The 26,859-nt window shown below is 45.2% G+C and overlaps 1 protein-coding gene across 3 annotated transcripts in view; it reads left to right on the forward strand.

Annotated features, from left to right (window-relative positions):
- COL12A1 (collagen type XII alpha 1 chain) overlaps positions 1-26,859 on the forward strand; it is a 307,200-nt gene that overhangs the window by 227,102 nt on the left and 53,239 nt on the right. For all 3 annotated transcript variants that reach the window (XM_069235673.1, XM_069235672.1, XM_069235674.1), the window contains 2 exons: positions 17,616-17,765; positions 19,878-19,955. In XM_069235673.1, coding sequence (XP_069091774.1) covers positions 17,616-17,765; positions 19,878-19,955 — 228 coding nt within the window. The remainder of the gene's footprint in view (positions 1-17,615; positions 17,766-19,877; positions 19,956-26,859) is intronic.

Consider the following 26,859-nt stretch of genomic DNA (forward strand, 5'->3'; position numbering starts at 1 on the left):
GCTCCCTAGGGGATCCCCCAGTTCTGCATGTGCAGCCTTACGGTGTCCAGCTGCCAGCCCATGATGCTGCTGACCCCAGACACAATTCTGCTCTCCTGCTGATGAGCCAGGCTCAGGCCGGAGGAGCGGAACAAAGGATTTCCTGCAAGGGAGAGGTGTTACCATCTCTCAATCTGTTTTAGGTGTCTAAGGGCTAGGGTGGGTTGGCCTATAAGCACCATCAGACTGCTTTGAAGGGCAAATTTGGTGTCCTGAATGCATAATCTGGTTTGTACCAGTTCATGAACCCCCAGTTCCAGCTTTGGTGCAAAACTACATAAAGGAGAGGGGAGTGACCACCCCTGTCCAGCCCCTCCCCTAGGGAGATGCCCAGAGCTCTGCCAGGTGGCCACTTGATTCTGCCATCTTGGAAATAAGATGTGCAGAGGCCCCTGGGAGCATCTGGTTGGTTAGGCCATGTGAGAGACGTCCCTGACCCCCTCTGATAGGTGGGTCACTGCAGAGAATGACCAACCCCCTTTTGGAGTTATTTAAGGGCTCCCTCGCGGATGAGTCCTCAGAGTCGTCAAGCAAAACTCTACAAGGAAGTCTCTGGAAGACGTCTTCTGCCTCTGGCCTTTGGAAGTGCTGCTGGTCGTCGCCTGGAACCGAACAAGTCTGCTTCTGGGGTGAAGGCTCCCAACTGCAACATTGTTTCCCCCTGGATCCTGCAAAAATTCTACAACATCCAAGGCTGTGCATCCCCCAGGGTTACAATGACTCTGTTTGCACCAGGGAGCATAAAGGAATCTCCCTTGGTCTGAAGGAGTCACTCCCCTACAACTGCAGGCACCTCAAGGCATCATTGACTGGTTGGTGGGGTTTGCTGTCTCTGGACATCCGAAGATCCTGCTTCACAGGTGGTGAGTCTGTGGCCTCCTCAGTGTCCTGCTTGTCTTCTTTCCAAGTTGGGAGACTGTAGGCCCTTGCTCCTGCCACTGGACTGGCACCCCTATTCATCAAGACTGGTGCATTTGCTAAGGCTTGTTGACTCTTCTTCTTGGAGATCTTCTGCCTCCAAGAATCCCGAGGCCCCAGGACTCAACAAACTGAAGATCAGCTGCTGTCTGGCAGCTCCTGTGATGTGGGACTTCTGTTTTGCTGGACTGGTAAGGCCTCCTTGTGATTCCCTGTGTCCGGTGACTGTGGGTCACTTCCTGGGGCTCCATTGACTTCTGTTGGCCTTTTTGTGTGCTGAGGGCTAGCTCTGACTCCCCCTCCTGGGTAGAGTCTCCTGGACATTGCTGGTCCCCACAACTTTGCAACATCTCTTCTGTTTCTATTTGCACTTGCCAGTGCTTGTTGTAAGCTGGCTGGTCACTGACCCTCCTGAAATCCGGCGACCATTGAGGGACAGCTCATGGGTGACTCCTGGGATCTTCATCAATACCTGGACCCCGCAGCTGGACTTCTTCTGCCACTGACTTGCAGGAGCTTCATCTTCAAGAGGGTGGCATTGAAACCTGCACCACCTGGGCACCTTCTTCAGTGCTGGACTCTGTCCCCTTCCTTTGCAGGTCCTCCACATCGGGAATCCATCCCTGGGTTCCACCAGCCTGGTCCACGGAAATATTGGTAATTAGTTCAAAGAGTACATCGACCGACCGACGTGTTACAGCATGGTGATTCTGACAACAAAGCTTATTATGGCCGTTTCTCTCAGATGTACTCTTTGAACCAACTACCAATATTTCCAGCCTGCTCTTATGGATACCCATTGCTCTAGACTGCTTATACACCGGTCTAGATTTCAACTGTGGGCACGCATATTGCCCATTACTATTGGACGTCATCTTTGAAACCTAACTTTTATTAGCCTTGAAAAAAGTAAATGTGACGAAACACGTGTCAGCGGTAGATGTATATTGGACTTACCATTTAGTGACCAGAATAAACCTTATCATCATTAATTACGTGGCTTTGGACTCTGATTTTATTCTTCCACATGGATGAACAGTGCAGGACTACGTTCGATGTGCCCTGGTATATATTGACAACTTATGTCTGTTACCTGTTGGGTTCCTCCCCACACTATCTCCATGAGAAATCTGTGACTGCTCACCCTCGCTTTCCTGAGAGTCTAGCCTGAAAAAGGGTTGTACTTGGCCCAGTTTGCAGATCCATGGTAGGTCGGTTCCCCAGAATGCTGTTTGCAAAGAACCTCAACCACCTCGGTTGGGGAACACGAGTCCCTATCTGCCTTGTGGCCCCTCAAATGAGATTTAACAATGACGTTTCAATGACTTGGTCAAGATACTCAATAGTGTTACTTTATTACTTTGAAAATGAACCTTAAAAAGAAGACTACAAAAGTAACACATAGGAATATGAATGACTAAAGTTCAATGGTATATCTCAAGCAGTTCTGCTTTCTATGCCTAGTAACGAGGAAGAACGAGTGATCTTAAAGACGTATTTAAAAAACAGTCTGGATGAGTGCCTTGCCTACAAGTCAACAAATAGACCTCATTTAAACGTCACAGCATTCTTTCTCCATCTGTACACCCCGGAGGGCTAAATAATAGCAGCACATTTCTCATTCCTTTGTATTCATAACGTTAAAAACATGCTGTTTGGAGAAAGAATGTATATTTACCCCATGGAAGTGATGTTTTAAAATGTAGACTTCACATGGATTACAAAAAAAGAAATCGTATTTTGTCTTTATAAGCAAGCAGGACAAATCGATGAATTATAAATAAGGATATCCTATTAATTTACAATATTTCTGTGGTATGTTCAGAGCCTTGCTGGATTCTTTCCTCAGTAGAGAATTGGAGTTCTGGTCTGGAATGCTGCCATTCGGCTGGCACAATTACTGTGGCAAAATCTACACTTGCCAAACCTCCAAGGAAAAATGTTGGCTCATTGATGCAGTTGTAAAAGGAAATTCCATTTGAATGTCTTGGACAGTCTGTTCTTTTTAACCATCCAGTAGTCGACCACAAAAGAGTTTCCAGCAGTTCTTTGCTTTCCTCTTACCTCATGTGGTCGTTTATATTTTCCAGTGGCACAGTTTACATAGGTTGCCATTAGGGCCAGGGGTAAGGAAGATGGTTAGTTGTGGTGACTGGCGTAGACGTGTTTGAGCGTCATAGGCCACCTCAAATGGAAAGGTGTTATGGATAGGAATGAAGGCAAACACACCGCTGTTATACAAATGAAATGTGTTGGATACGTCAAGTGGAAAAAATAAACTGTATGGAGATCACTGCAAGGACTGTGGGGAATCCTCGTGAGTCTAAGCAGATGAGAGGGAGAAAGGACTCAGCAGTGCAGGGCCGGGGACCCTTTTGCAGGCAGCGTGATGTGCTGTAAGAGATAAGGGAAGAAGCTATGACTGACGATTCACATCGCGGATGACGTAAAACTAATAGTGAGTCGGATGCTTGCACATTTTAAAAATCTTTAAAGCTTCTGAGAGGTTGAATGAAAACTTTCATCAAAGGAACAATAAAGACTTCTTGAAACGGCTTTGCTGTGTCCCATGCTACAGAAAGCATCGCATAAAGTTTAAGTAAACAAAAAAAATGGTCACCACACTCACTAAATCACTCAGTGTGATTGGTTAACACTGAGCCAGGGTGAAAAAATATACACACCTGTATTTCCTAAAATGGCCGTTTGTTAAAGAAGCTACTCATGTTTAGAAAATGTAGAGGTGGGTGCAGACGTAGATCAAAAGGAAAGAGAAGAAATAAAAAATTAAAAGGTACTGAGGAATGCAATTCTTTACTAGTTGCAAATGGGCTTCGCGCACTGCTTCTGACAGTTCATGTGCTTTTTTGCACGGTTAGCTATAAGCAATCAACACTAAAAGGAAAAACACGAAGGTATGCTGATTCATTTGTGTCTTCCTTCTTTTGATATCTTCCTGTTCTCATGATGTAATCGGTAAGAAAAGTAGAACCGAACAAAGGAATATGAAAGGGAATGTTGCCTGGAAACAAAGTCCTTTTGACACAAGAGTCAAGCAATAGGCGAAAACAAGGAGCTGCAGTGCCCAGTTCTCGTGAAATGAAATGTGTCTATGGCAGAGTTGAGATAACTGGCCTCCGTGGGCGTCCCACGTGGGAAAGCACGTACATTTTAGAGAGCAGACCTCTTGCCGTTCTCTGGGGGCCGTTCTGTTTCAATGAGGACTTTTAAGGGAATTTCCCTTTGTTTAAAACCTCATGCCAAATCCTTCAAAAATAGTTTTGATCTGCCAATGCACAACGGTTCTCTTCAAACTGAGCGCGGTGATCTGCCCTTTGACGATTATTTTCCATTTGGTTCATAAAAATGTTTTAAAAAGAAACATTGCAAACTGTAAAAAGATGTGAACAATTTGGAACCATGAATAGAATGTTTTCCTTTTGCGGTATGTGTTGGCATGCTGTAGGTGGCTCTGAGCATTCCATACCGGAATAGGTTACATACCGTTCTTAGACATCGGAAGCGTTGTAAATAATGCAAACATTGTGAATGATATTTTATCACCTTTTCTGTGGTAACAGTCTCTTCTCTTGCAAAGAGGAAGGTGTACATCAGGGGTGCAACAAAGGCCTCGGCAGCCACCATGGTGCACCTCCCCCCCAGGCCCTCGAGCTCCACGGTGTTATGTTGTGGGGCTGTCCCATTAGGCGGGGTATTCATCACTGTAAGGTCGGCTGTCCCCCACCTCGCCTGGAGATTAATTGGTATGTCCCTGACGTAAGGGACAAGGTAATACAAGGCTGGAAGAAACAACTACTGTGTCCTGTCATATGTGTGCTCCCCTCTGATGGGACACACAACAAATTGGCTACTAGAGTGGGCGGCCCATGCTTGCTGGTACTCACCCATGCTGACAGGATGTGGCCCTGCCGTGCACCGGTGCTAGCACTCGGCCGACCCTGCTTGTTGTAATCTGGGTGCCACGGAGCAGGAGCGGTGTGACGTTGAATCGGTGAGTGAGCCGAAACATGCACAACTGTGGCTACGCCCCCCACCACCGCTTATCGCGCGCTGCCAGAGAGGAGAGCATCTAAAACAAACGAACACAAGAAAAGATCCAGGAACCTGCGTAGGTCAGGCACAAAAAAAAAACAACACAAAAAAAAACAGGAACACCTAGGACATAGACAATGGGGGAAACAAAGCCAAGGGCCCTTGCTGTGACACCCACATTGCATCAAGAAGCACCTGTTACACAGGTAGGAGGGCTTAAACACAAACAGTGGGGCAGGCAACCAAGAGCAGTCAGAAGGGGGCCACCCCAAGGAATATCCACTGACGCCCATACTCATATAAAGATTTTGACATAGGCCCTGCACTGTTTGTTTTATGTACTGTCCTACAGTGACATAGTCCCACATGGCTAGTGGTGCATCATGTCTTCTATACTGGCTCTGAAACCTTTCATAATTAAAGGCTCACCATCGGCACAGGTGCCTAGATGGAAAGAGTGGGTTGAGAGACTGTAAACATATTTCGCAGCCGTAGCCCTAGACAATGATTCACGCCGTCCCATGCTATTACATTTAGGGGTGGCGGAAATCCACAAAATCAGCAAATTGGCGGCAGAAGAAGGGCCACCATTCATGTATCAATCAGTAAAAAGGGCTCTGACAGCCCATTTTGAGCCATTAGCCAACCCTGACTACGAAAGGTTCCTCCTCCTCCAGGCTCGACAGCTTCCAGAAGAATCAGTGGATACCTTCCAGGAGAGGTTTCTAAGAGTTGGCAAGCACATGCACGTTGCGGGATGCAGAGGATGAAATAAGAGCACAATTTATCCAGGGTTGCTACTCAGTGAAGCTGAGGGAGAACATACTGCAAGTACCGGGGATGCTGATGGCAGACATGCTCACCTTCAAAAGGAGCTTTTGAGGGTACGGGCTGTGCAGAGGCCAGTACAAATTGAACCGGTAAATGTCATCACTGCAGCAACCTCAGACAGGAAAAAGCCGAGACCTAAACCGACCACAGAAGCTCAAGCCTGCTATATGTGTGGAGGTCCATACCCACACCAAGGTCAGTGTCCTGCTCAAGGGAAACAGTGTACAAACTGTAATAAGCCCAATCATTTTGCCAAGGTCTGTCGTTCAGCTCCATCCAAGAAGCTCAACAAAACCAAGACTGCTCATGTGGCGCTAATATACGCCCCGGATGAAGGGGATGGAGACATGGATGATGATGACCTAGAAGGGGCCGTCCTCGTGATTCATGCCATGCAGCCGGTAGGAAGTCCCAGGAAACACATTCCCAAATGCAACATATATGTAGAAGGTAAACCTGTAATGGTCCTCCTAGACATGGGGGCATCCAACAACATTGTGATTCTACCTGTTCTGAAGTCACTAAAAATTCACCCAGTGCTCCACCCAACGTTTTTGCCTTTGGATCTTCCACCTCCGCGTCCACTGGCTGGAGTGTTCAAGACTGATATCATGCATGAGACACAGACTGTTCACACGAAAATCTACATCACTAAGATGTGTTCTGGCATGCTGCGGAGCTGTCGGACAGCAGAGAAGCTGGGTCTTGTGTCCTTTCCATTCAGCGTGCATCAGAAGAGCATTGAGGGACTGGTAGCAGAATACTCCTCTCAGTTCCAAGGAATCGGATGCCTAAAAGCGAGGCTAATACACCTCCACATTAACAAGTCTATTCAACCATTAGCTCTGAAGCACTGAGTTGCTGTTCATCTGCACCCTAAGGCCGAAGAAGAACTACGGAAACTCGAGTTGGCAGACATTATTGAGCGCATGGAGGGACCAATGCCCTGGGTCTTGCCGATTGTTATCACCAAGAAGCCCAACCAGCCCGGCGAGGGGAGAATCTGTGTCGATATGAGGTTGCACAACCTAGCCATCTGTCGTGAATGCCTCCTAACCCCCAAACATAAATGACTTTGTTTTAGAGGTGAGTGGATCCCGCTGGTTTTGAAAAATTGACCTGCGGACAGGCTACCACCAACTGCTGCTCACCCCGGAGTCCAGGGCCATTACCATGTTTTCCACCCATGTAAGACTCCGGAAGAATAAACACCTCAACTTTGGGATCTCTGGAGCCTCTGAAGTCTTTCAAGACACCATAAGGGGGGTACTAGCTGGGCTGGAGGGAGTCATAAATGTCAGTGGTGACATCCTCATGCATGCCCCTACGATGGAGGAATATCTTGAACGTCTACGCGCCATGTTGACGATACATAGGGAAAAGTGTGCATTCCTACAGACCCAGATTGTGTTCTTCGGATATCACTTCTCTGATAAAGGGGTAATGCCAGACCCCAAGCAGGTCCAAGACATTCAAACTGCACCAGCACCTACCTCCGTCACCGGCATCCGCAGCTTCCTGGGCATGGTCACCTATTGTAGGAGATTCATTCCCCTCTCTGAGAGCTGACAAAGGCCAGTGCTCCTTGGGAATGGGGACTTATCCAGGAAGAGGGTTTTCTTGTGACCAAGAGCGCGCTGTCAGCCTACACTACCTTGTTGTACTTTGAGCCATCCAAAGAGTCAGAATTGTCAGGAGACGCGAGTTGGTAGGCCTGGGCGCCATTTTGTCTCAACGGAGTGACCAAGGGGAGTGGGTCCTGGTGGCCTATGCCAGTCATGCCATGCCATGACAGAGACAGAGCAGCAGCACACCCACATGTAAAGGGAGGCAAGCGCTGTTCATTGGGGCTGCCGCCATTTTCACCTGCATTTGTATGGTCAACTCTTCACTGTTGTGACGGACCACAAACTCCTCATTCCATTGTTCAAGAGGTCGACCTCAATGTCTCCCCCCGGAACGAGAAGTGGGTTCTTCAATTACAGGAGAACCAGTTCACTGTGGCCTATCGACCAGGAGCTCAAAATCCAGCTGACTATATATCGAGACATGCCCTGCCAGCCACTGCTCATGAAGAATCGGAAGTGGAGAATGTGGATGTCTATGTCCGCGACGTGGTTGAGTGGTCCCGAACACTACTGGTGTCCATGGAGGTGTTCAAGACTGCCACCCAAGAGGATGAATGCCTACAACTGGCCCTAGCGGGTGTCTCTACGCGAAGGTGGCATGTCATGGTGCAAGACCTCTCAAAAAGGACAGAGGAAGCCAGCCACACACTAGTTATGTTACATCGCATCCACCAGAAACAGTCAGTGTCTCCAAAAGGGTGTCTATTCTGTGGCCTGAGATTGGTCATCCCCACGTTTTTACAAGCTCAAATAGTTGACCTGGCTCACTCGGCACAGCAAGGCGTGGTCAAAACCAAAGGGAGCCTTTGCTGTAAAGGGTGGTTTTCTGGACTGGATCACCATGTGGAAAGAGTGGTGTAACTCTGTCGCCTTTGTCGGGCGGTGGGCCCAGGTGAACCTTCAGCACCTATACTAACAGAGCCAATCCTGTTGATTCCCTGGAACCAAGCTAGTGCAGACCTGGGCGCTGTACCAGATTAACGACATATTTTGGTGGGCATCAATGACTTCTAGAAGTATCCAGAGGTGGAGATTCTGGACACGACTACAATGGAGCAGATCATTCCCCATTTTGAAAAAATAATGGCTACTCATGTTATCATCGAAGAACTCAGAACAGACAACGGATTGCCATTCTCTAGTCAAAATCTGGGTCTCAAGGGCATCCGTCATCGGACAATCATGCCATGCTGGCCCCAAGCCAGCCAACGGCGAAGCAGAACGTCTCATGAGAACCTTAAACAAGGTCCTACAAATAGCGGTGTCCCAGTCGCACAACATAGACTGTGCTTTGTATTCATTCCTGCAGTAGCATCGGCTCACGCTCCCCAGGGCCCTCTGCATTAACCGAATGGTGAGGGACACCATCCCACATCATGAACTACCCTCTGCTCTGCAGGGGCAAGCAAGTGAACGGTTACACCAGTAGGGCCCTGCCAATGAACGCATGTCAAGTAAGAGGCGTGCCCACCTTTTGCACCTTCAGGTGGGTGAAAGAGTGTTGGTTCAGAACCGGCGCCCTGGTGGAAAGTTTAAACTCCCATTCGAGATGGCGCCTTGGACCGTAGTGAGAACACGCAGCACCATGATAACTGCATGAAGGGAGGAGAGTCTGTCACCAGGAACATATCCTTCTTCAAGCGCTACCAGTTGGAGGGTGTGACTATGGAGAGTGGTGCCCTGAGACGGCCCAATGGATTTGAAAGTACAGAACACGTGGGCGATGATCATTGCCCCCCTGGACTGGGGGAAATGGCAAATAGGAGCCGCCAGCCGGAGGAGAACCTGTTCTCTCCTGGAGGCTCTCTGGAAGAACAAGAGAGAGAGCGTGCAAGACACAGTGGGGAGGGGTGAACCTACCTAGACAGTGGTGAGTGCACCTACAAGGAATGGTTCTGGGTGGTATAATTTAAGGCCCCGTCCTTCCCCGTCCAGTAGACTGAGAGATTTTGTATTGATATGATTGAGCCGATGATGAAGCATGTGTTGTGTGGCAGGTAGAGGGCGTGTTTTGTGCTCATTTATATTTATCTCTAGCCTGCTCTGGATTTGCATGCATTTCTGGTTTTTTTCTTGTTTTCTTCGTTTTTAGTTTGTTTTTGTTCAGCTTGGTTATGGGTAAGGGAGGAATGTTATGTTTTGGGTCTGTCCCATTAGGAGGGGGATTCTTCACTGTAAGGTCTGCTGGACCCCCTCTCACGCAGAGATTAATTGGTATGTCTCTGACGTAAGGGACAAGGTAATAAAAGGTTGATGGCTTGGCGCCAAAGGCAAGGAAGAAACGACTACTGTGTCCTGCTGTATGTGTGTTCCCCCTCTGACGGGGCACACGACACAGGGGGCCCCTTCAGCACAGAACACTGTGCACGAGCGGTAGGCCTCTGACTTGATATAGGGGAAAGAGGTCTCCTGCTGGTATTTTGCAGGGGGGCTCTTTAAGTTGTGTTACGCCACTGGTGTCCATCTGGCCTCTGCTATTCAAGATCAGGAGCCCTCAATCTGCCCTAGTCACTCCATTGCTGTGATCATATGGGCTGGGCCCTTCAGCATGCTCTGAGCCCCTTTATGTTAATTGTTGTAGTCTGGAATATCGAGTAGGGTATATTGTTATACCTTAATATCGTAGCCAAAATATGGAGTACAAAAATATTGAAAGGTATGGAAGCATAGATTTAAAACCGTTAACTCCACATCTACGTACCTTGATATCAAGTTATAACGATATTCTCTGATCAATATTTAGAATCCACGCCTATGTTAATGAAATATGAAGAGAATGAACAAAAGCAGGCGAAACCCATGCATAGTGAATAAGATTGTCCCCCAACTTAATGGTCTTTCGTTTTGTTTTTGTAATCAGTTCATCATTTTCATGAAGGTTTTATCACCAAAAGCCCCGATCAGTTTAAACTTGTTTCTAAGTGTTGGGATTAAATTTGGTCATGCTCAGAGCACTCGGTGTGTATCAAGTGCTAGTGGTATTTACTCAAGTGCAATTTGAACATACACTTAAAATCGCTAATTCTTTGATACATCGTCAATTAGTTTATGGGGTAATGGCACACTGCAGTGTTTGTGCAGAGTAATACATCAAAGTTACTTTAAGCAGAAAAATCCTTTGTACTTGTTTGGATTAAATCAGGTTTTTTTTCGTTGGAGTGCTTAGGTTGTTTATTTGTCTGCATTTTTTTGTGAAGTACAATTGTACCCATGGATGCTTTAGGAAAAAAGCAATTAAAACCGACCTCTTGATTTTCTAAAATTCAATAAACAAAAAAGTGAAGATACCCATTGTCAGATATAGATAAAATCTGAAACGTCATTCCTCTAGAGTTCAGGAAGAAAAATTTCTACTTTGCCACAAAAGTGTGGTGAAAGAAATCCTATAAAGACATTTTGGAAAAAAACTGAAGATGAAACCAAACCACAATAATGCTACAAATGCCAGGTAACTTATCTCTCTGGAGAATCAACTGGACAACATTGATATAAATTGGCAAATGATGCAAAATGATCTACAGCTGTTAATATAGAAGTATTGCATTATGATCTAAAGTGTATTTCGAGAAATGATTATGTAATATCAAAGTAAGGCATGTGCACCTAAAGCACCCTGACGCTTGAAAAGGAATGTTTGTGCTATGAAAGACGGCAAACAAACACTTAGGCCCATATTTATACTCTACTTGCGCCGGACTTGCGTCATTTTTGTTTAACGCAAATTTGGTGCAAAACTAAGACCATACTTATACTTTGACGCTAGACCCCGCTAATGTCAAAATATCTCAGTGTGCGTCATTTTCTGGATGCGTGAAACCACCTTGCGTTAATGACATGCAAGGTAGGTGTTCCCGTACAAAAAATGACTTAAACATCCGTGCGCCATATTTATTCAACCGTGCAAAAATGGCGCACGGCTGGGAGGCGGAGGCGGAAAATGACGTAAATCCTGATTTGAGTAAAAAATTAACGCCTGGGTCAGGGCAGGAGTTAAGGGACCTGTTGGTTCTTTTCCATGGTGGGAGACCATAGAAGCAGTCCACAGGTGCCCTTCCCTGCACCCAGGGACACCCCCTGCCACCCTAGCCCACCCCTGGAGGATACCCATGGATGGGGGGACCCATCTATAGTGAGTGCAGGTAAGTATTTTTTTAAATTTATTTTAAGTTGCACGTGGGGGCCTAACTTGGGCCCCCCTACATGCCACTGTGCCCAATGGCCATGCCCATTGGGCAGGGCGGCATGATTCCTATCTTTGCTAAGTCATTTCCATGGGGTTGTGTGTCAAAAAATGGCGCAAGTCAGGTTAAAGTCTAACCTGACTTGCACCATTCTTTGACGCACAACCCCCATTCTTCCCTACGCCTCCGCTGCCCGGTTAGAGTCATTTATTTTTACGCTAACCAGGCCACAGCGCCGGCTAACGTCATTCCATAAACAAGGCTCCCGGCTGGCACGTTGGAATGGCCTTAGCTGGCATTAAATGTTTTGACGCAAATCTGCCCAAGCGCTGATTGGCGTCAAAAAGTATAAATATGGGCCTTAAAGTCTTACAATATTTATAGTGTGCTCTGGAGTACGTTCCACAGCCTAGCTGTGCCAGCTGAAAAGGATCTGTCCTTTACCTGAACGCAAGAAAGTGTATACACATAAAAACAGTTTTATACAAGAGCACCCTATGCTTGATGGATGGCCCAAAAGAGCTACAAGTCACAAATGGCCTTAAGGTTCTAGATAGAACATTGCAGGAGGAGGAATGTTATCTTTTAGGGGCTTTGGTTAATGCTCTGCATGGTCCCAGTCAGAAAGGAGCTGCCATATTGTGTAAATCCAGCCAGACAATTTCAAACAGCCTTAAAAAACAAATAATCACTTTCAAATTATTTAACCCCTATTAACATAACCCATTTACACTACTACTGTTATTCCACCGTCACACATCACATATTAACAATTTGTGTTGCTCATACTCACAAGTCACAGCTCACCCGCGGTCTTATTTTTCCTGAACATTAACTTATTTATCCACACTCTCGCTCAGACAGATTCCCCATGCAAGCAGCGCCCTTTACATACACATTGGTTTACTGAGTCAAAAGATAATAAGTCAATCATACATTTGAATATTTATGCCGTTGATGCAATGGTTTGACATGGGAGACGTAATACAGCCCCTTCTGATGAACACATTAAGGCACTGGTAAGTCACGTGGGAGCTATAAATACTGGAATAAACTTCAAATATGAATCACAGGCAGCGTTGGGACAGAAAGTCTTCTGCATGATTCTGGAAAGTGTTCTTACTTGCCCTAGATAGGCTCCACCTTGGTTCTTTTGAGTTACATGGGCAGTGACCCTAGAGTTTGGCACTGAGGTCAAGGGGACATGCAAAGTGCACCTCACTTTTACAGAAAGTGGCTATTGCCCTGTCTGTCCAGGATGAGATAGACTGGTAGTGTTGGCAGCATAAATCAATGCTTAGGGGTACCTATACCCCTTAGGAGGGGTTGCCCATCAGTTTCCTCCTGGTAAAGTCTGTGTAGTCTCCGTTATCTGGTTTCTTATTGCCTCTATCATACTTAAGAAAATGTGCTGTGATGGTGAGTGTGTCACTGAGTAAGGATTGATTGGTGAGCCATTGTGTTAAATGTAAGCCAAGATGGTATCTGTTCTGCTGGACATTCCAGATCCCCATGCCTCTTTCTAGTTCTTGTAGGAGCTTCATGGAGTGGAGAAGGAACTAACCCTAATCTTTCTTTAGCTCAGGCTTCTCTTCTGCTGAGTGATGGTCAGGGCCTCGTGGCTTTACGTAAATTAACATTACTCCCAGGTGATAGCACAGGCAGGTACAAAGAGATGGGGAGGAGGTCAACAGGCTGTCCTCCTGCACTGATAAGGCAGTGAACATACAAGAAATATGCCTCAGGATTAGTGGGGCTCCTAGGATTCAAAAGCAGCAGACAGACAAATTAGTTCATCCCGTCCATTGGGAATTATAAAAACATGATCTCATCAGCCAGTGGTTTGATCAACGCTATCCTTGTTTTCAGACCGGCCAAAAACTGGGTGGCTGAGTAAGCAGAAATCCAGGAGTGAGATCCATTGGAGTATTAATTATTCTGCCATTCTTGAGAACAGAGCCTAGGATTGAGAAGATGTGTCAGTGTTGGATTGGCTCTGGATAGGAATTTGCCAGTCTGACCAAAGAAACCAGGCTTTAACTGATCAGGCGGTATCCCAGCAGCAAATGAGCTAACTGTAAGGATTGTAGAGCTAGTTGGTATTTAGAAGCACACAAAAAGAGATTCCAGGTTGTTGCTCAAGAAAACAAAAGTACTGCACATTAACAATGAGGATAACGGCAGCCTTCAGCTTTATCTTTGCTTGCCCAGTAGTAGTAGCACATACGAACCACCCCCATGGTTACCCTGCCATTAGAACTCTAGACTGCAAGCAGTGGGCTCTTTGGTACAGATCCTGATACTTTTTGTGCCATTTAAGGGTACAGGAGTGTACTTTCACCCTGATCGTGTACTACTCTCCTACAGTTAGCCCAGTGGCTACTGAGTAGTGATACTTCAGTGACTATGCTAAGACATTAGGCATCCCTAATCAGATCCCTGATGTCCTCTTCAAAAAAGGTTGGGCACTTCCATTGTTTTGGGTGGATGGACCGGAAACATTTGACTTCATATCTACTGCTGCGGCCAGATCACTGCAATACAAGTATTGGTGCCTTTGCTCCAGCTTTGAAGAGTAACCTTGTGGATACTCAAATTGTAACTGTTTTTCATAATGTTTAGCATCTAGGAGACATATTCCTGTTTGGAGTCAGAACTCTGACTGAGAGGGTTGTAGAGATTTCTGGTCTTCACTGTGTTTTTCAGCTTTACATGTAGTATATTTTTATTTTGTGCATTTAAGTACTTTTATAAAGTAAAGCACTGACTGGACATTGACCTTACTGGCAGTATCATGGAGTAAACTGTTTTATGAATGTCTAAACCACCTCACCTTCTTGAGTAAGCCTTGGACTGCTCTGTCTCGCTACCTTGAGAGAGTCAAGTGATTGAGAGGAGTACTTAGCTATCCATTTTGGGGTCCACCACTGCTGAATGCTGACTTCAATTCATGCACCTGAGCCCAGTAACCCCTGACTGCCCTGGTACCACAAGAAACCAGTTGTCACAGGCAGGATGAGTGAAAACAAAGAGATACCAGTGAATGGTGTCTTTCACCAATAGGATGTGTTGTATGTTTAGCTGTTAAAGGCCTGGAACTGAGAACAGGTGAGCAGGTGAGGTGAGCATCTGGAGATGACAAAGAGTGAAATTAACGTAAACCAGCAGTCACTCAAATGTTTCTGAAAAAGATGGACTACAAACATTTCTTCTTTTCCTTTTATTTATATTCTGGTAGAACAGTGCAACCCTGGCGGATCCCAGACATAATTGCCAACGCCGTCTTCCTTTGATTCCTTGATAAGATATAGTTTGCCCTAAGTACTCCACACAATGACATGCAAATTTACACTTGTTTAATTCAACAGAAGGTCCTAGTTTTTCCAACATTCCACACACTTTTTTCAATATCTCATCATGCTACTCTTTGTTCTCCGCCCACCCAAAGATTTCATCCTGAAAACATCATACATTCCCCACTGTACCCAATAAATTCTGCATAACTCCTTGAAACACCACTGAAGCAGACGCAAGACCTAAAGTCATGAGCACTAATTGAAATGCCACTTCCCATGTTATGGATGAGGTAAAATGCTTTGATTCTGGGTGTAGCAAAATCTGGTGATAAGCACTTGATAAATTGAGCATTAAATACACTTTTCACCCTTTGACCCCAGCTAACAATTCGTTTATATTGAATATGTGGTGACGGTCCACCCATATATTTTCATTTACATCCCTTAAATCCACACACATTCTAATATTCCCATTCGGTTTCCATGCAGTCACTACTGGACTTAATCATAATTATACCTCAATGTGCTCAATCACTCTCAAATCAAATAACCTCCTCAATTCTGCCTTCAACGCATCCTTAAATACAACAGACACATTCCTTACTTTGTGAGTCTTTGCAATTGCACCCTTCTTCTTATTTCCTCATAGAGGCCCCAGAAATTGCATGTGACTGCCAATGTACGCAATGCACTTACATACTTATCTATAGACTCATTAGTTGCTTGTGCCTGTGAAAAGAACTTGTGATGCTCCACGGCGAATTTTTCATTTTTTTGCAAAATGCACTTCTAGTGCTTTCATAGCAAGGGTATACTCATCATCCCTTTTGCCATCCTCATCACCATCTGCATTAATATTCCCACATGGTAGCACCTTCCTCCCCTCTATCCCAGATGATGTTTTACCAGAGCCAATTTTCTCTTTGCCCTGGAGCGGCCCCTCTGTAATGGCAGAGGAGCATCACCCCACTGCTAAAAGGCAGAAAAATAGAATGATGATAAAAGTGCTTTATTATCTTTTTATTTTTCCACTTATGGAGGGTGAGGTGGGCCAGCAACCCCCACGTCACCATGGAGGAGGAGTAGCGGTGGTTTGCTCTAAGTGCGCATGTCAGTTTGGCAGGCCACCTGAGGCCGGCCAACTGACATGCTCGCTTAGAACTCTTCACCCAGCTGTAATTTACATCCATATGGAGACCAAGCCCAGGCTCCCCCTCCCTCCCTGAGCGGCAGTTCAGCCTGCTCAAGCCATTCACTCTGCTTTTCACATGAGAAAAGCACGTGGATTGGGTAGGGAGGGGAGCAGAGAAACATGGAGGCGGCCAGTGCACCTAGGTGGCATCGGGCAGCTCAGCTAAGTGTTTTTTTTAAATCCATTATTCCCGCCTGCCACCCACCGCTCTGTGTGCTGCCTGTCTGGCCGTCCCTGTCAGTGGCCGCTACTGTCTTTGCCACAAAAATAGCTCTACCCAGAGCCTCTAAATATGTCTTAAATGCTTTTTGCCAGTCTTCCTATAGTAATACTGGATCTCCTGGGGCAGCTAGGAAAACCAGCGGAGAGGCAATAGACTGCATGACTAATTCATACAAATATCCAATACTATAATTATAATTAAACAAACACAACATATTAAAACAACAAACTTAGTCACCGTAGTCTCATGGAATATAACAAATTAACATAACAAATGTAGCCATCGCTGTCTGTTCCAAAATGGATGCCAAACAAACGCGCTCTCTCCCACTAGTTGGCAGTGTAGTGTTCCCAAGAATAGTTCATCTTGAAAACCTCCCAGTTCATATGTAGAGGGACTTCCTGTTTTCTATAACTATGTTGCCAGAACAACACTCACAGTACAGCACAATGGTTCCTCAACCTCCTTTAAACAGGTAACCACTTCCTTTATGTGTTTGTTTTGCCGCTACTCTTCTCTATATCATGACATGATATGCTCAGAATAACCACATTAGCACTCCTTACACTTTGCGTACCTGTACTGCTCTGCAACAAACATACTGAGGTTTCTTTTGGATCAGCGCTGGGGAAATGAACAGCCGTTGTCACTGTCTCTGTTTTCACGCAGCACTGCGCTCGTGAGGGCTGCACTGCTATCGTCATCACAGCCTCCATTCTCCTGCAGCATTGCTGGTGAGGTTCATGCGTACTCATCACATTTCTCTCACTTTTCACAGATATGGTTCACTCACTCACACGCCTTGCACTTATTTGACTTCTAGCTGAATTACAACTCCTTTCTTTTATCATCGCTCGCACACTTATTCTATTGTTACACCTCTGACATTGACTCCCTGGGCCTCAGAACTTCTTTGATGCACGGGCCTGTTGCCACACAGGAACTCCATTGTCTTCCCATCCAATTTTGTTTAGGGTTGGTTTTCAAAGGATACATTCCATACTAGTCACCATTGACAAAGATACACTGCACAAATTTTTACTTTTACTTTTATTTATGTTCTGGTATAACAGTACGAACAACCTTGGCAGATCCCAGACATAACTGCCAGTGCTGTCTTCAACCCTTATCTAACGTCCTACATTCTACATTCTAAGTAACATGTTGCTAAGCTACCATTACACAAACCTGCATTACTAATAATAATATACCACAGTTTTAATTTGGGTTTTTATCTCTTTCTCATTCTATTAGGTACACATTGTTGTTTCTTCCACATCTGTGAAGACTTATGTTGATTGTGGTGAAGTAATGGAGAAGCCAATTAAGGCAGCTGGTAACATAAGCACAGATGGATCTGAAGTACTTGGAAAACTCATGAGAGGGGAAAAAAGATCAGCACCGGTAAGTATAGAAAAATGTATTTTGTTTGTTTGTTTTTAGCAATATTTACTAAGGTAAATGTGTTTATAAATCAAATGCTACAATTAGTCAAACCAATATAAGCCCTTCCAATGCCTTGCTCAATTCTTCACACATAGGTGCTGATTCACAAAGCATGTATCAGTATGGAAGTAGAATATTACCATTTTAGTTAGTTTAGTACACTACTTTACATACACCAAAAATCCAATGTGAATAGGCCACATAATGTCATTGAACACATCATCAATGATATCCCTTTGGCATCATCACATGTGTAGTCACCATTGGCCTCAGCTGCCAAGTAGGGACAAACAGGAAAACCGACGTTGCTCCAGTGACAAGCGCAGGCCATTATACCCGCCTGACTCTGGGCAGGCAAGGAAGGAAAAGAGGGGAATCTTTTCATTAGCCCATCTTGGCAGCTTTTTTATCAACCTGAAGGAAAATGAGCTGCAGTGATCTGTGGTTTTCATGATTCTGGTCTCAGCTGAAACTGCCTTTTATTTTGCCCACAAATGGGAGGCTGAAAAAAAAGTGGTTGACCCGGCAGTGGGTATACCTTACTCACCATTTGCAGGAAGTTTTGACACACTAGGTTAAAAAAAACAGCCCATATTTTGCAAATGTATTCATGGTAAGGCTTATTAGTTAAGACTATAGGTTAAATTCTAAATTTTAGTTTATGACTGCTATCTGAACTCAACAGTCCAGCTATGCATTTGTTGTCTGTTTTTTCATTTCTCAATTTTCTATTGAAAGTTCCTGACAACAAACAGTCTACGTTGACCCTGTTTTCACAGTATGTTAGGTGACGTTTTGCCCACAACATTTTCCTGCATCCGAAATTGAAGTTTAAATGTGAAAGCCCTCTTTTCCTTGACTAGCTGGCAAGAAATGTAATATAATTAATTTTAGGTGCATGTATACATCTTTGCAAATATTTGTGAACATTTGTCACAGGGATATTTTTTAGCAGTCAAAAAAATCCCATACAGTGTAAAGTGCAATATAGCTGTTACTGAATTCTTAATGTGCACTTTATAATTTAGATTGAACAGTTGTCGTAAACCAGTTTCCCATAAGAACACGTCATAACAAATTGAAGCATTTTACGGTACATTCCACAAATGCCAAAAAAAGAAAGATAAAAACATCGCACTTCAATAATCTTTTAAAACAATATCTACATAAGGGTCTTCCTCAATACAAGATTAATTCATCACTGGAACATCACTACTAAATATATACCACAAATGGTCTGGCCCCTAATGAACAATATGTATCTTTCTGCCAATACATTTGTATTGATCTGTTAAGGACAAAATCTTGTCACTTCTTGTAATTTACAACCAAATTGTTTGGTCTACATCATTAGATATGACAAACTCCAGTAGCTTAATACAACAAATAGTCTAGCAACATTTGGTACAGTGATTCATTTTTATAAGGATCAAAAAGGACATGGTAATAATCATGGGTTTCACTGTCATCCTGAAATGTTGCTCACCCTTATCTGCCCCAATCAGAACCTGAGTGACTGCAGGGATTTTATTAAACTTTGAAAAAGCAATATTCACAACACTCGCTTTAGCAAAACCCTAACCCATTTGTAGTCTCTGTACGGGAGTCATTGAATTTAATCAAATAAATTGCAATGTGTCACTATTTAATCAAATTTCTCAATGGGATAGTTACTGTTGTTTTGTGTCACCAAAAGTTTGTGTTAGGATCTGGACTACATAACATTGCCCAATACTCTAATAAGGTTGGTCATCTGTAAAGGTTGTCTTTGAAACTTGCCCAGGTGGAAGACCAGATAGGTGAGGCGCAAAGCTACAGTATCATCTTGAAAATGTTGAATGTTAAAATAATTTTATAATTTTCCCTGAAATGAATTTCTTCATGAGATCATTTAAAGGTGTGTTTAGCTGTGCAACTTAACTACTGAAAACAATGTATTCTTGTATATCCTGCGGATGTGAAGAACCATCTTCTTTATGTCAAACCTTGACCTATATGCTTACAGTGTTAAATATGTTGTTCTGATAACATGATGCTAGATTACAATTCTTTGGTTACCTTATCCCACAGTTCCAGCTCCAGGCTTTCGACATTGTGTGTACTGTCGGCTGGACCAGCCGAGACAAATGCTGTGACATTCCTTCTATGGTAAGTACAAGTTTCTTTGGCTACATCTATCTGCCATTTTAATATTTAATTACACAAATTAAGATTTTGTATATGTAGAAACACTATCAGGTTGTCATAAGATGATAAATGAAATCAATCTTAAATCGAAACAAATATAGATTAGCAAAAGTCCCAATCACAACCTTCTTTGCAAAAGAACTTTAAATTTAACGTGAAAGGTATGTGGAGACACTTAGGTGGTCATTATGACCCTGGCGGTATTACAACCGCAGGGCCAAAATGACGGGAGCACCGCCAACAGGCTGGCGGTGCCTCCCTGCGTATTTTGACCGCGGCGGTAGCGCCGCGGTCGCACCGCCGGGGCCGGCGATTTTCCGCCACAATGGCCCCGCTGCCCAGGGGATTACGTGTCCCCGACCGCCAGCCTTTTTCTGGCGGTCTGAACCGCCAAGAAAAGGCTGGCGGTACGGGGAGTCGTGGGCACCTGGCCCTGGCATGGGCAGTGCAGGGGCCCCCTGACAGGGCCCCATGCGGCTTTTCACTGTCTGCACTGCAGACAGTGAAAAGCGTGACGGGTGCAACTGCACCCGTCGCACGGCCGGAACACCGCCGGCTCCATGTGGAGCCGGCTCCTATGTTGCGCCCGTGATCCCCGCTGGGCCGGCGGGCGGAAACCAGGTTTCCGCCGGCCCAGCGGGGATCTCCAAATGGCCGCGGCGGGGTGCGGCCGCATTGGCGGCCGCATGGCGGTCAGATCTTCCGCCCGCCAAGGTCGTAATGAGCCCCTTAGTCATAATCCCATAATAAAATACATGGAGAAAAAAATCAATTAATCTTCTGTCATACTGGATCAGGTAGTTGCAACTGACTTAGAATGGAGAAGGAAAAATATAGAGCAGTGGTACATTTCTGGGCACATTCATTGACTTCCTTATGAATCCCACAAAAGTCAGAAATCAGATTTCCAACTTTATTTGAGTAATTATTTGGCGACTCCATGACGCAGCACAGAAAGTTGCTTCTTTCATTTTTGACAATACTTGTTTTCCTGCTGCTCTACCAATTCAATTTCAAACATTAGTTTGTCATTCCAGTGTGGACATATGTGTGGTCTATCTTGAATATGGAAATTCTAGATATGGATTTCTACTATTTAATGGCACTACACTGAATTGTAACATAAACTAATTACAGCACAGCTCTGTGTCACTTTCTTTTTTAAGGATCTCCATGATGTCAGAAATAGCCTACACAGGTGTTTACTTAGGTCTTGCACGCATGTGAATTATTTAATTACAATTTGTGTCATATAGCACTTTTTCCAAGTGAACCTATAAGAATGTTTTGATTAACTATTAAACATTGAATGCTGTTACTTATTTTTCTCAACTCTTAATAACTAACCACTTGTGCATATTAGGGTCAGAGCCTGTGACAGCAAGGATTTTCATGTATTTTGGAGTTAAGCATTAAACATTCAACCAATTTTCGAACAGGTGCCACCTGGAAAGGAAACTGAATCAAATCAAAATTCAATAAAAAGAAACCCATCATAATCTATTGCTTAATTTCCAATTTACCAGCTCATCACTGAGTGTACACATGAGTGAATCAGTGATCAGGAAATGGAGTCCACAAAGCCTTACCACATCACGATTGCCATTCCTGCACACTCTGTTTAGCTTAAAATCTTAGCAGCAATACAAGTAATAAAAACCAAGTCTTTAAAACTGCTACGGCACTCCTAAAATCACTCAAAGTATTAGTTCCAGCAAAAAGATAAGAGAAAAACCTGATCCCAAAGTGAGAAAAAAACTGTATCAGCTTAAAATCAGCAATGGTAAAAAGAGGAGCCATATTCAGTCACTGTTTGTAGAAAGATCAAGCCACTAGAAAATATAAAACAGTTCTGCGGGCATATGGGAGGCTTTAACAGGACAGAACATGGAACTACAGTGGTTCCTATGCAAAATTAATCTGGAAGACTTCCAAACAAACCATCAAGGTGTCCATTTTTTATCAGCATATCACACAACTGAGGACTGCCCAGTATGCTCTTTGCTCAGCACTTGAAAAAGTGAACTATCTCCTACTATTCTTTGACAAACCCCAACACTACAATTGAACAGATAGGATTTCTTAAATGCTTTTGTAAGAGAAGGCCAAGATATTCCATCAATCAATTAAAGAGGCACTCCTGATGAAACCAACAGCTAATCAAATTGTTTTTCCAACTAACAATCTAATTTCAACCAATGCCATCTAAGCAATATTCTGGAAGGGACAGCTTCAAAAGCACCACAGATCTTGATGCAGTCTCTGAAATTACTATACATCACTAGTTAGAGTTCAGACGCAGATGTAGTCATGGAAACTCTTATGCTCAATATCTAGAAGGCCATCATGTGAGCACTGTTAGAAGACACACCTGCTACACTCATGTTACTTGAATTGTTCAGTGCCTTGGGATATGACCAAAAATGCAATGTCAACAAAAGTAATACTTTATCCTTATATACTTGTGTGTAGCATACACATTGAATCAATAAGAATGGGTTAATAACAAGTGTTCAGTGAATGGTGAGCACACATCAGTTGGGGCTGTGATGCAAAAAACGATCACAATAAAAACGAAAATGGCGGAAGGAGCCCAGAGCTTTATGCCAACAACATGTGCAGGTTCTGAAATCCAGCAAGCATTAAAATATTGAGAAGAAGGAACGGGTTCTGCACAAAATTTCAGTTAATGAATGCCTTTCTGTAGGAAGTTGGCTCTGTATGCACTATTTCAAAGTAAGGAATAGTATGCACAGAGTCCAAGGGTTCCCCTTAGAGGTAAGATAGTGGCAAAAAGAGATAATACTAATGCTCTATTTTGTGGTAGTGTGGTCGAGCAGTAGGCTTATCCAAGGAGTAGTGTTAAGCATTTGTTGTACATACACATAGACAATAAATGAGGTACACACACTCAGAGACAAATCCAGCCAATAGGTTTTTATATAGAAAAATATCTTTTCTTAGTTTATTTTAAGAACCACAGGTTCAGATTCTACATGTAATATCTCATTCGAAAGGTATTGCAGGTAAGTACTTTAGGAACTTCAAATCATCAACATTGCATGTATACTTTTCAAGTTATTCACAAATAGCTGTTTTAAAAGTGGACACTTAGTGCAATTTTCACAGTTCCTAGGGGAGGTAAGTATTTGTTAGGTTAACCAGGTAAGTAAGACACTTACAGGGCTTAGTTCTTGGTCCACGGTAGCCCACCGTTGGGGGTTCAGAGCAACCCCAAAGTCACCACACCAGCAGCTCAGGGCCGGTCAGGTGCAGAGTTCAAAGTGGTGCCCAAAACGCATAGGCTAGAATGGAGAGAAGGGGGTGCCCCGGTTCCGGTCTGCTTGCAGGTAAGTACCCGCGTCTTCGGAGGGCAGACCCGGGGGGGTTTTGTAGGGCACCGGGGGGGACACAAGTCCACACAGAAATTTCACCCTCAGCAGCGCGGGGGCGGCCGGGTGCAGTGTCGAAACAAGCGTCGGGTTCGCAATGTTAGTCTATGAGAGATCTCGGGATCTCTTCAGCGCTGCAGGCAGGCAAGGGGGGGGTTCCTCGGGGAAACCTCCACTTGGGCAAGGGAGAGGGACTCCTGGGGGTCACTTCTCCAGTGAAAGTCTGGTCCTTCAGGTCCTGGGGGCTGCGGGTGCAGGGTCTCTCCCAGGCGTCGGGACTTTGGATTCAAAGAGTCGCGGTCAGGGGAAGCCTCGGGATTCCCTCTGCAGGCGGCGCTGTGGGGGCTCAGGGGGGACAGGTTTTGGTACTCACAGTATCAGAGTAGTCCTGGGGTCCCTCCTGAGGTGTCGGGTCTCCACCAGCCGAGTCGGGGTCGCCGGGTGCAGTGTTGCAAGTCTCACGCTTCTTGCGGGGAGCTTGCAGGGTTCTTTAAAGCTGCTGGAAACAAAGTTGCAGCTTTTCTTGGAGCAGGTCCGCTGTCCTCGGGAGTTTCTTGTCTTTTCGAAGCAGGGGCAGTCCTCAGAGGATGTCGAGGTCGCTGGTCCCTTTGGAAGGCGTCGCTGGAGCAGGATCTTTGGAAGGCAGGAGACAGGCCGGTGAGTTTCTGGAGCCAAGGCAGTTGTCGTCTTCTGGTCTTCCTCTGCAGGGGTTTTCAGCTAGGCAGTCCTTCTTCTTGTAGTTGCAGGAATCTAATTTTCTAGGGTTCAGGGTAGCCCTTAAATACTAAATTTAAGGGCGTGTTTAGGTCTGGGGGGTTAGTAGCCAATGGCTACTAGCCCTGAGGGTGGGTACACCCTCTTTGTGCCTCCTCCCAAGGGGAGGGGGTCACAATCCTAACCCTATTGGGGGAATCCTCCATCTGCAAGATGGAGGATTTCTAAAAGTTAGAGTCACTTCAGCTCAGGACACCTTAGGGGCTGTCCTGACTGGCCAGTGACTCCTCCTTGTTTTTCTCATTATTTTCTCCGGCCTTGCCGCCAAAAGTGGGGCCTGGCCGGAGGGGGCGGGCAACTCCACTAGCTGGAGTGTCCTGCTGGGTTGGCACAAAGGAGGTGAGCCTTTGAGGCTCACCGCCAGGTGTGACAATTCCTGCCTGGGAGAGGTGTTAGCATCTCCACCCAGTGCAGGCTTTGTTACTGGCCTCAGAGTGACAAAGGCACTCTCCCCATGGGGCCAGCAACATGTCTCGGTTTGTGGCAGGCTGCTAAAACTAGTCAGCCTACACAGATAGTCGGTTAAGTTTCAGGGGGCACCTCTAAGGTGCCCTCTGTGGTGTATTTTACAATAAAATGTACACTGGCATCAGTGTGCATTTATTGTGCTGAGAAGTTTGACACCAAATTTCCCAGTTTTCAGTGTAGCCATTATGGTGCTGTGGAGTTCGTGTTTGACAGACTCCCAGACCATATACTCTAATGGCTACCCTGCACTTACAATGTCTAAGGTTTTGTTTAGACACTGTAGGGGTACCATGCTCATGCACTGGTACCCTCACCTATGGTATAGTGCACCCTGCCTTAGGGCTGTAAGGCCTGCTAGAGGGGTGTCTTACCTATACTGCATAGGCAGTGAGAGGCTGGCATGGCACCCTGAGGGGAGTGCCATGTCGACTTACTCGTTTTGTCCTCACTAGCACACACAAGCTGGCAAGCAGTGTGTCTGTGCTGAGTGAGAGGTCTCCAGGGTGGCATAAGACATGCTGCAGCCCTTAGAGACCTTCCTTGGCATCAGGGCCCTTGGTACTAGAAGTACCAGTTACAAGGGACTTATCTGGATGCCAGGGTCTGCCAATTGTGGATACAAAAGTACAGGTTAGGGAAAGAACACTGGTGCTGGGGCCTGGTTAGCAGGCCTCAGCACACTTTCACTTGTAAACATAGCATCAGCAAAGGCAAAAAGTCAGGGGGCAACCATGCCAAGGAGGCATTTCCTTACACAACCCCCCCCCAAACGAAAGAGGATGAGACTAACCTTTCCCAAGAGAGTCTTCATTTTCTAAGTGGAAGAACCTGGAAAGGCCATCTGCATTGGCATGGGCAGTCCCAGGTCTGTGTTCCACTATAAAGTCCATTCCCTGTAGGGAGATGGACCACCTCAACAGTTTAGGATTTTCACCTTTCATTTGCATCAGCCATTTGAGAGGTCTGTGGTCAGTTTGAACTAGGAAGTGAGTCTCAAAGAGGTATGGTCTCAGCTTCTTCAGGGACCAAACCACAGCAAAGGCCTCCCTCTCAATGGCACTCCAACGCTGCTCCCTGGGGAGTAACCTCCTGCTAATGAAAGCAACAGGCTGGTCAAGGCCATCATCATTTGTTTGGGACAAAACTGCCCCTATCCCATGTTCAGAGGCATCAGTCTGCACAATGAACTGCTTATAATAATCTGGAGCTTTTAGAACTGGTGCTGAGCACATTGCTTGTTTCAGGGTGTCAAAGGCCTGTTGGCATTCTACAGTCCAGTTCACTTTCTTGGGCATTTTCTTGGAGGTGAGTTCAGTGAGGGCTGTCACAATGGATCCATATCCCTTCACAAACCTCCTGTAATACCCAGTCAAGCCAAGGAATGCCCTGACTTGAGTCTGGGTTTTTGGAGCTACCCAGTCCAGAATAGTCTGGATCTTGGGTTGGAGTGGCTGAACTTGGCCTCCACCTACAAGGTGTCCCAAGTAAACCACAGTTCCCTGCCCTATCTGGCATTTGGATGCCTTGATAGAGAGGCCTGCAGATTGCAGAGCCTTCAAAACCTTCTTCAGGTGGACCAGGTGATCCTGCCAGGTGGAGCTGAAGACAGCAATATCATCAAGATAAGCTGTGCTAAAGGACTCCAAGCCAGCAAGGACTTGATTCACCAACCTTTGGAAGGTGGCAGGGGCATTCTTTAAACCAAAGGGCATAACAGTAAACTGATAATGCCCATCAGGTGTGGAGAATGCTGTCTTTTCTTTTGCTCCAGGTGCCATTTTTATTTGCCAGTACCCTGCTGTCAAGTCAAAGGTACTTAAGAATTTGGCAGCACCTAATTTATCTATGAGCTCATCAGCTCTGGGAATTGGATGAGCATCTGTCTTGGTGACAGAGTTGAGCCCTCTGTAGTCCACACAAAACCTCATCTCTTTCTTTCCATCTTTGGTGTGAGGTTTGGGGACTAAGACCACTGGGCTAGCCCAGGGGCTGTCAGAGCGCTCAATGACTCCCAATTCCAGCATCTTGTGGACTTCCACCTTGATGCTTTCCTTAACATGGTCAGACTGTCTAAAGATTTTGTTTTTGACAGGCATGCTGTCTCCTGTGTCCACATCATGGGTACACAGGTGTGTCTGACCAGGGGTTAAGGAGAAGAGTTCAGGAAACTGTTGTAGGACTCTCCTACAATCAGCTTGCTGTTGGCAAGAGAGGGTGTCTGAGTAGATCAC

This window comes from Pleurodeles waltl, chromosome 5, assembly GCF_031143425.1.
Source record: "Pleurodeles waltl isolate 20211129_DDA chromosome 5, aPleWal1.hap1.20221129, whole genome shotgun sequence".
In the NCBI taxonomy this organism is placed as follows: domain Eukaryota; kingdom Metazoa; phylum Chordata; class Amphibia; order Caudata; family Salamandridae; genus Pleurodeles; species Pleurodeles waltl.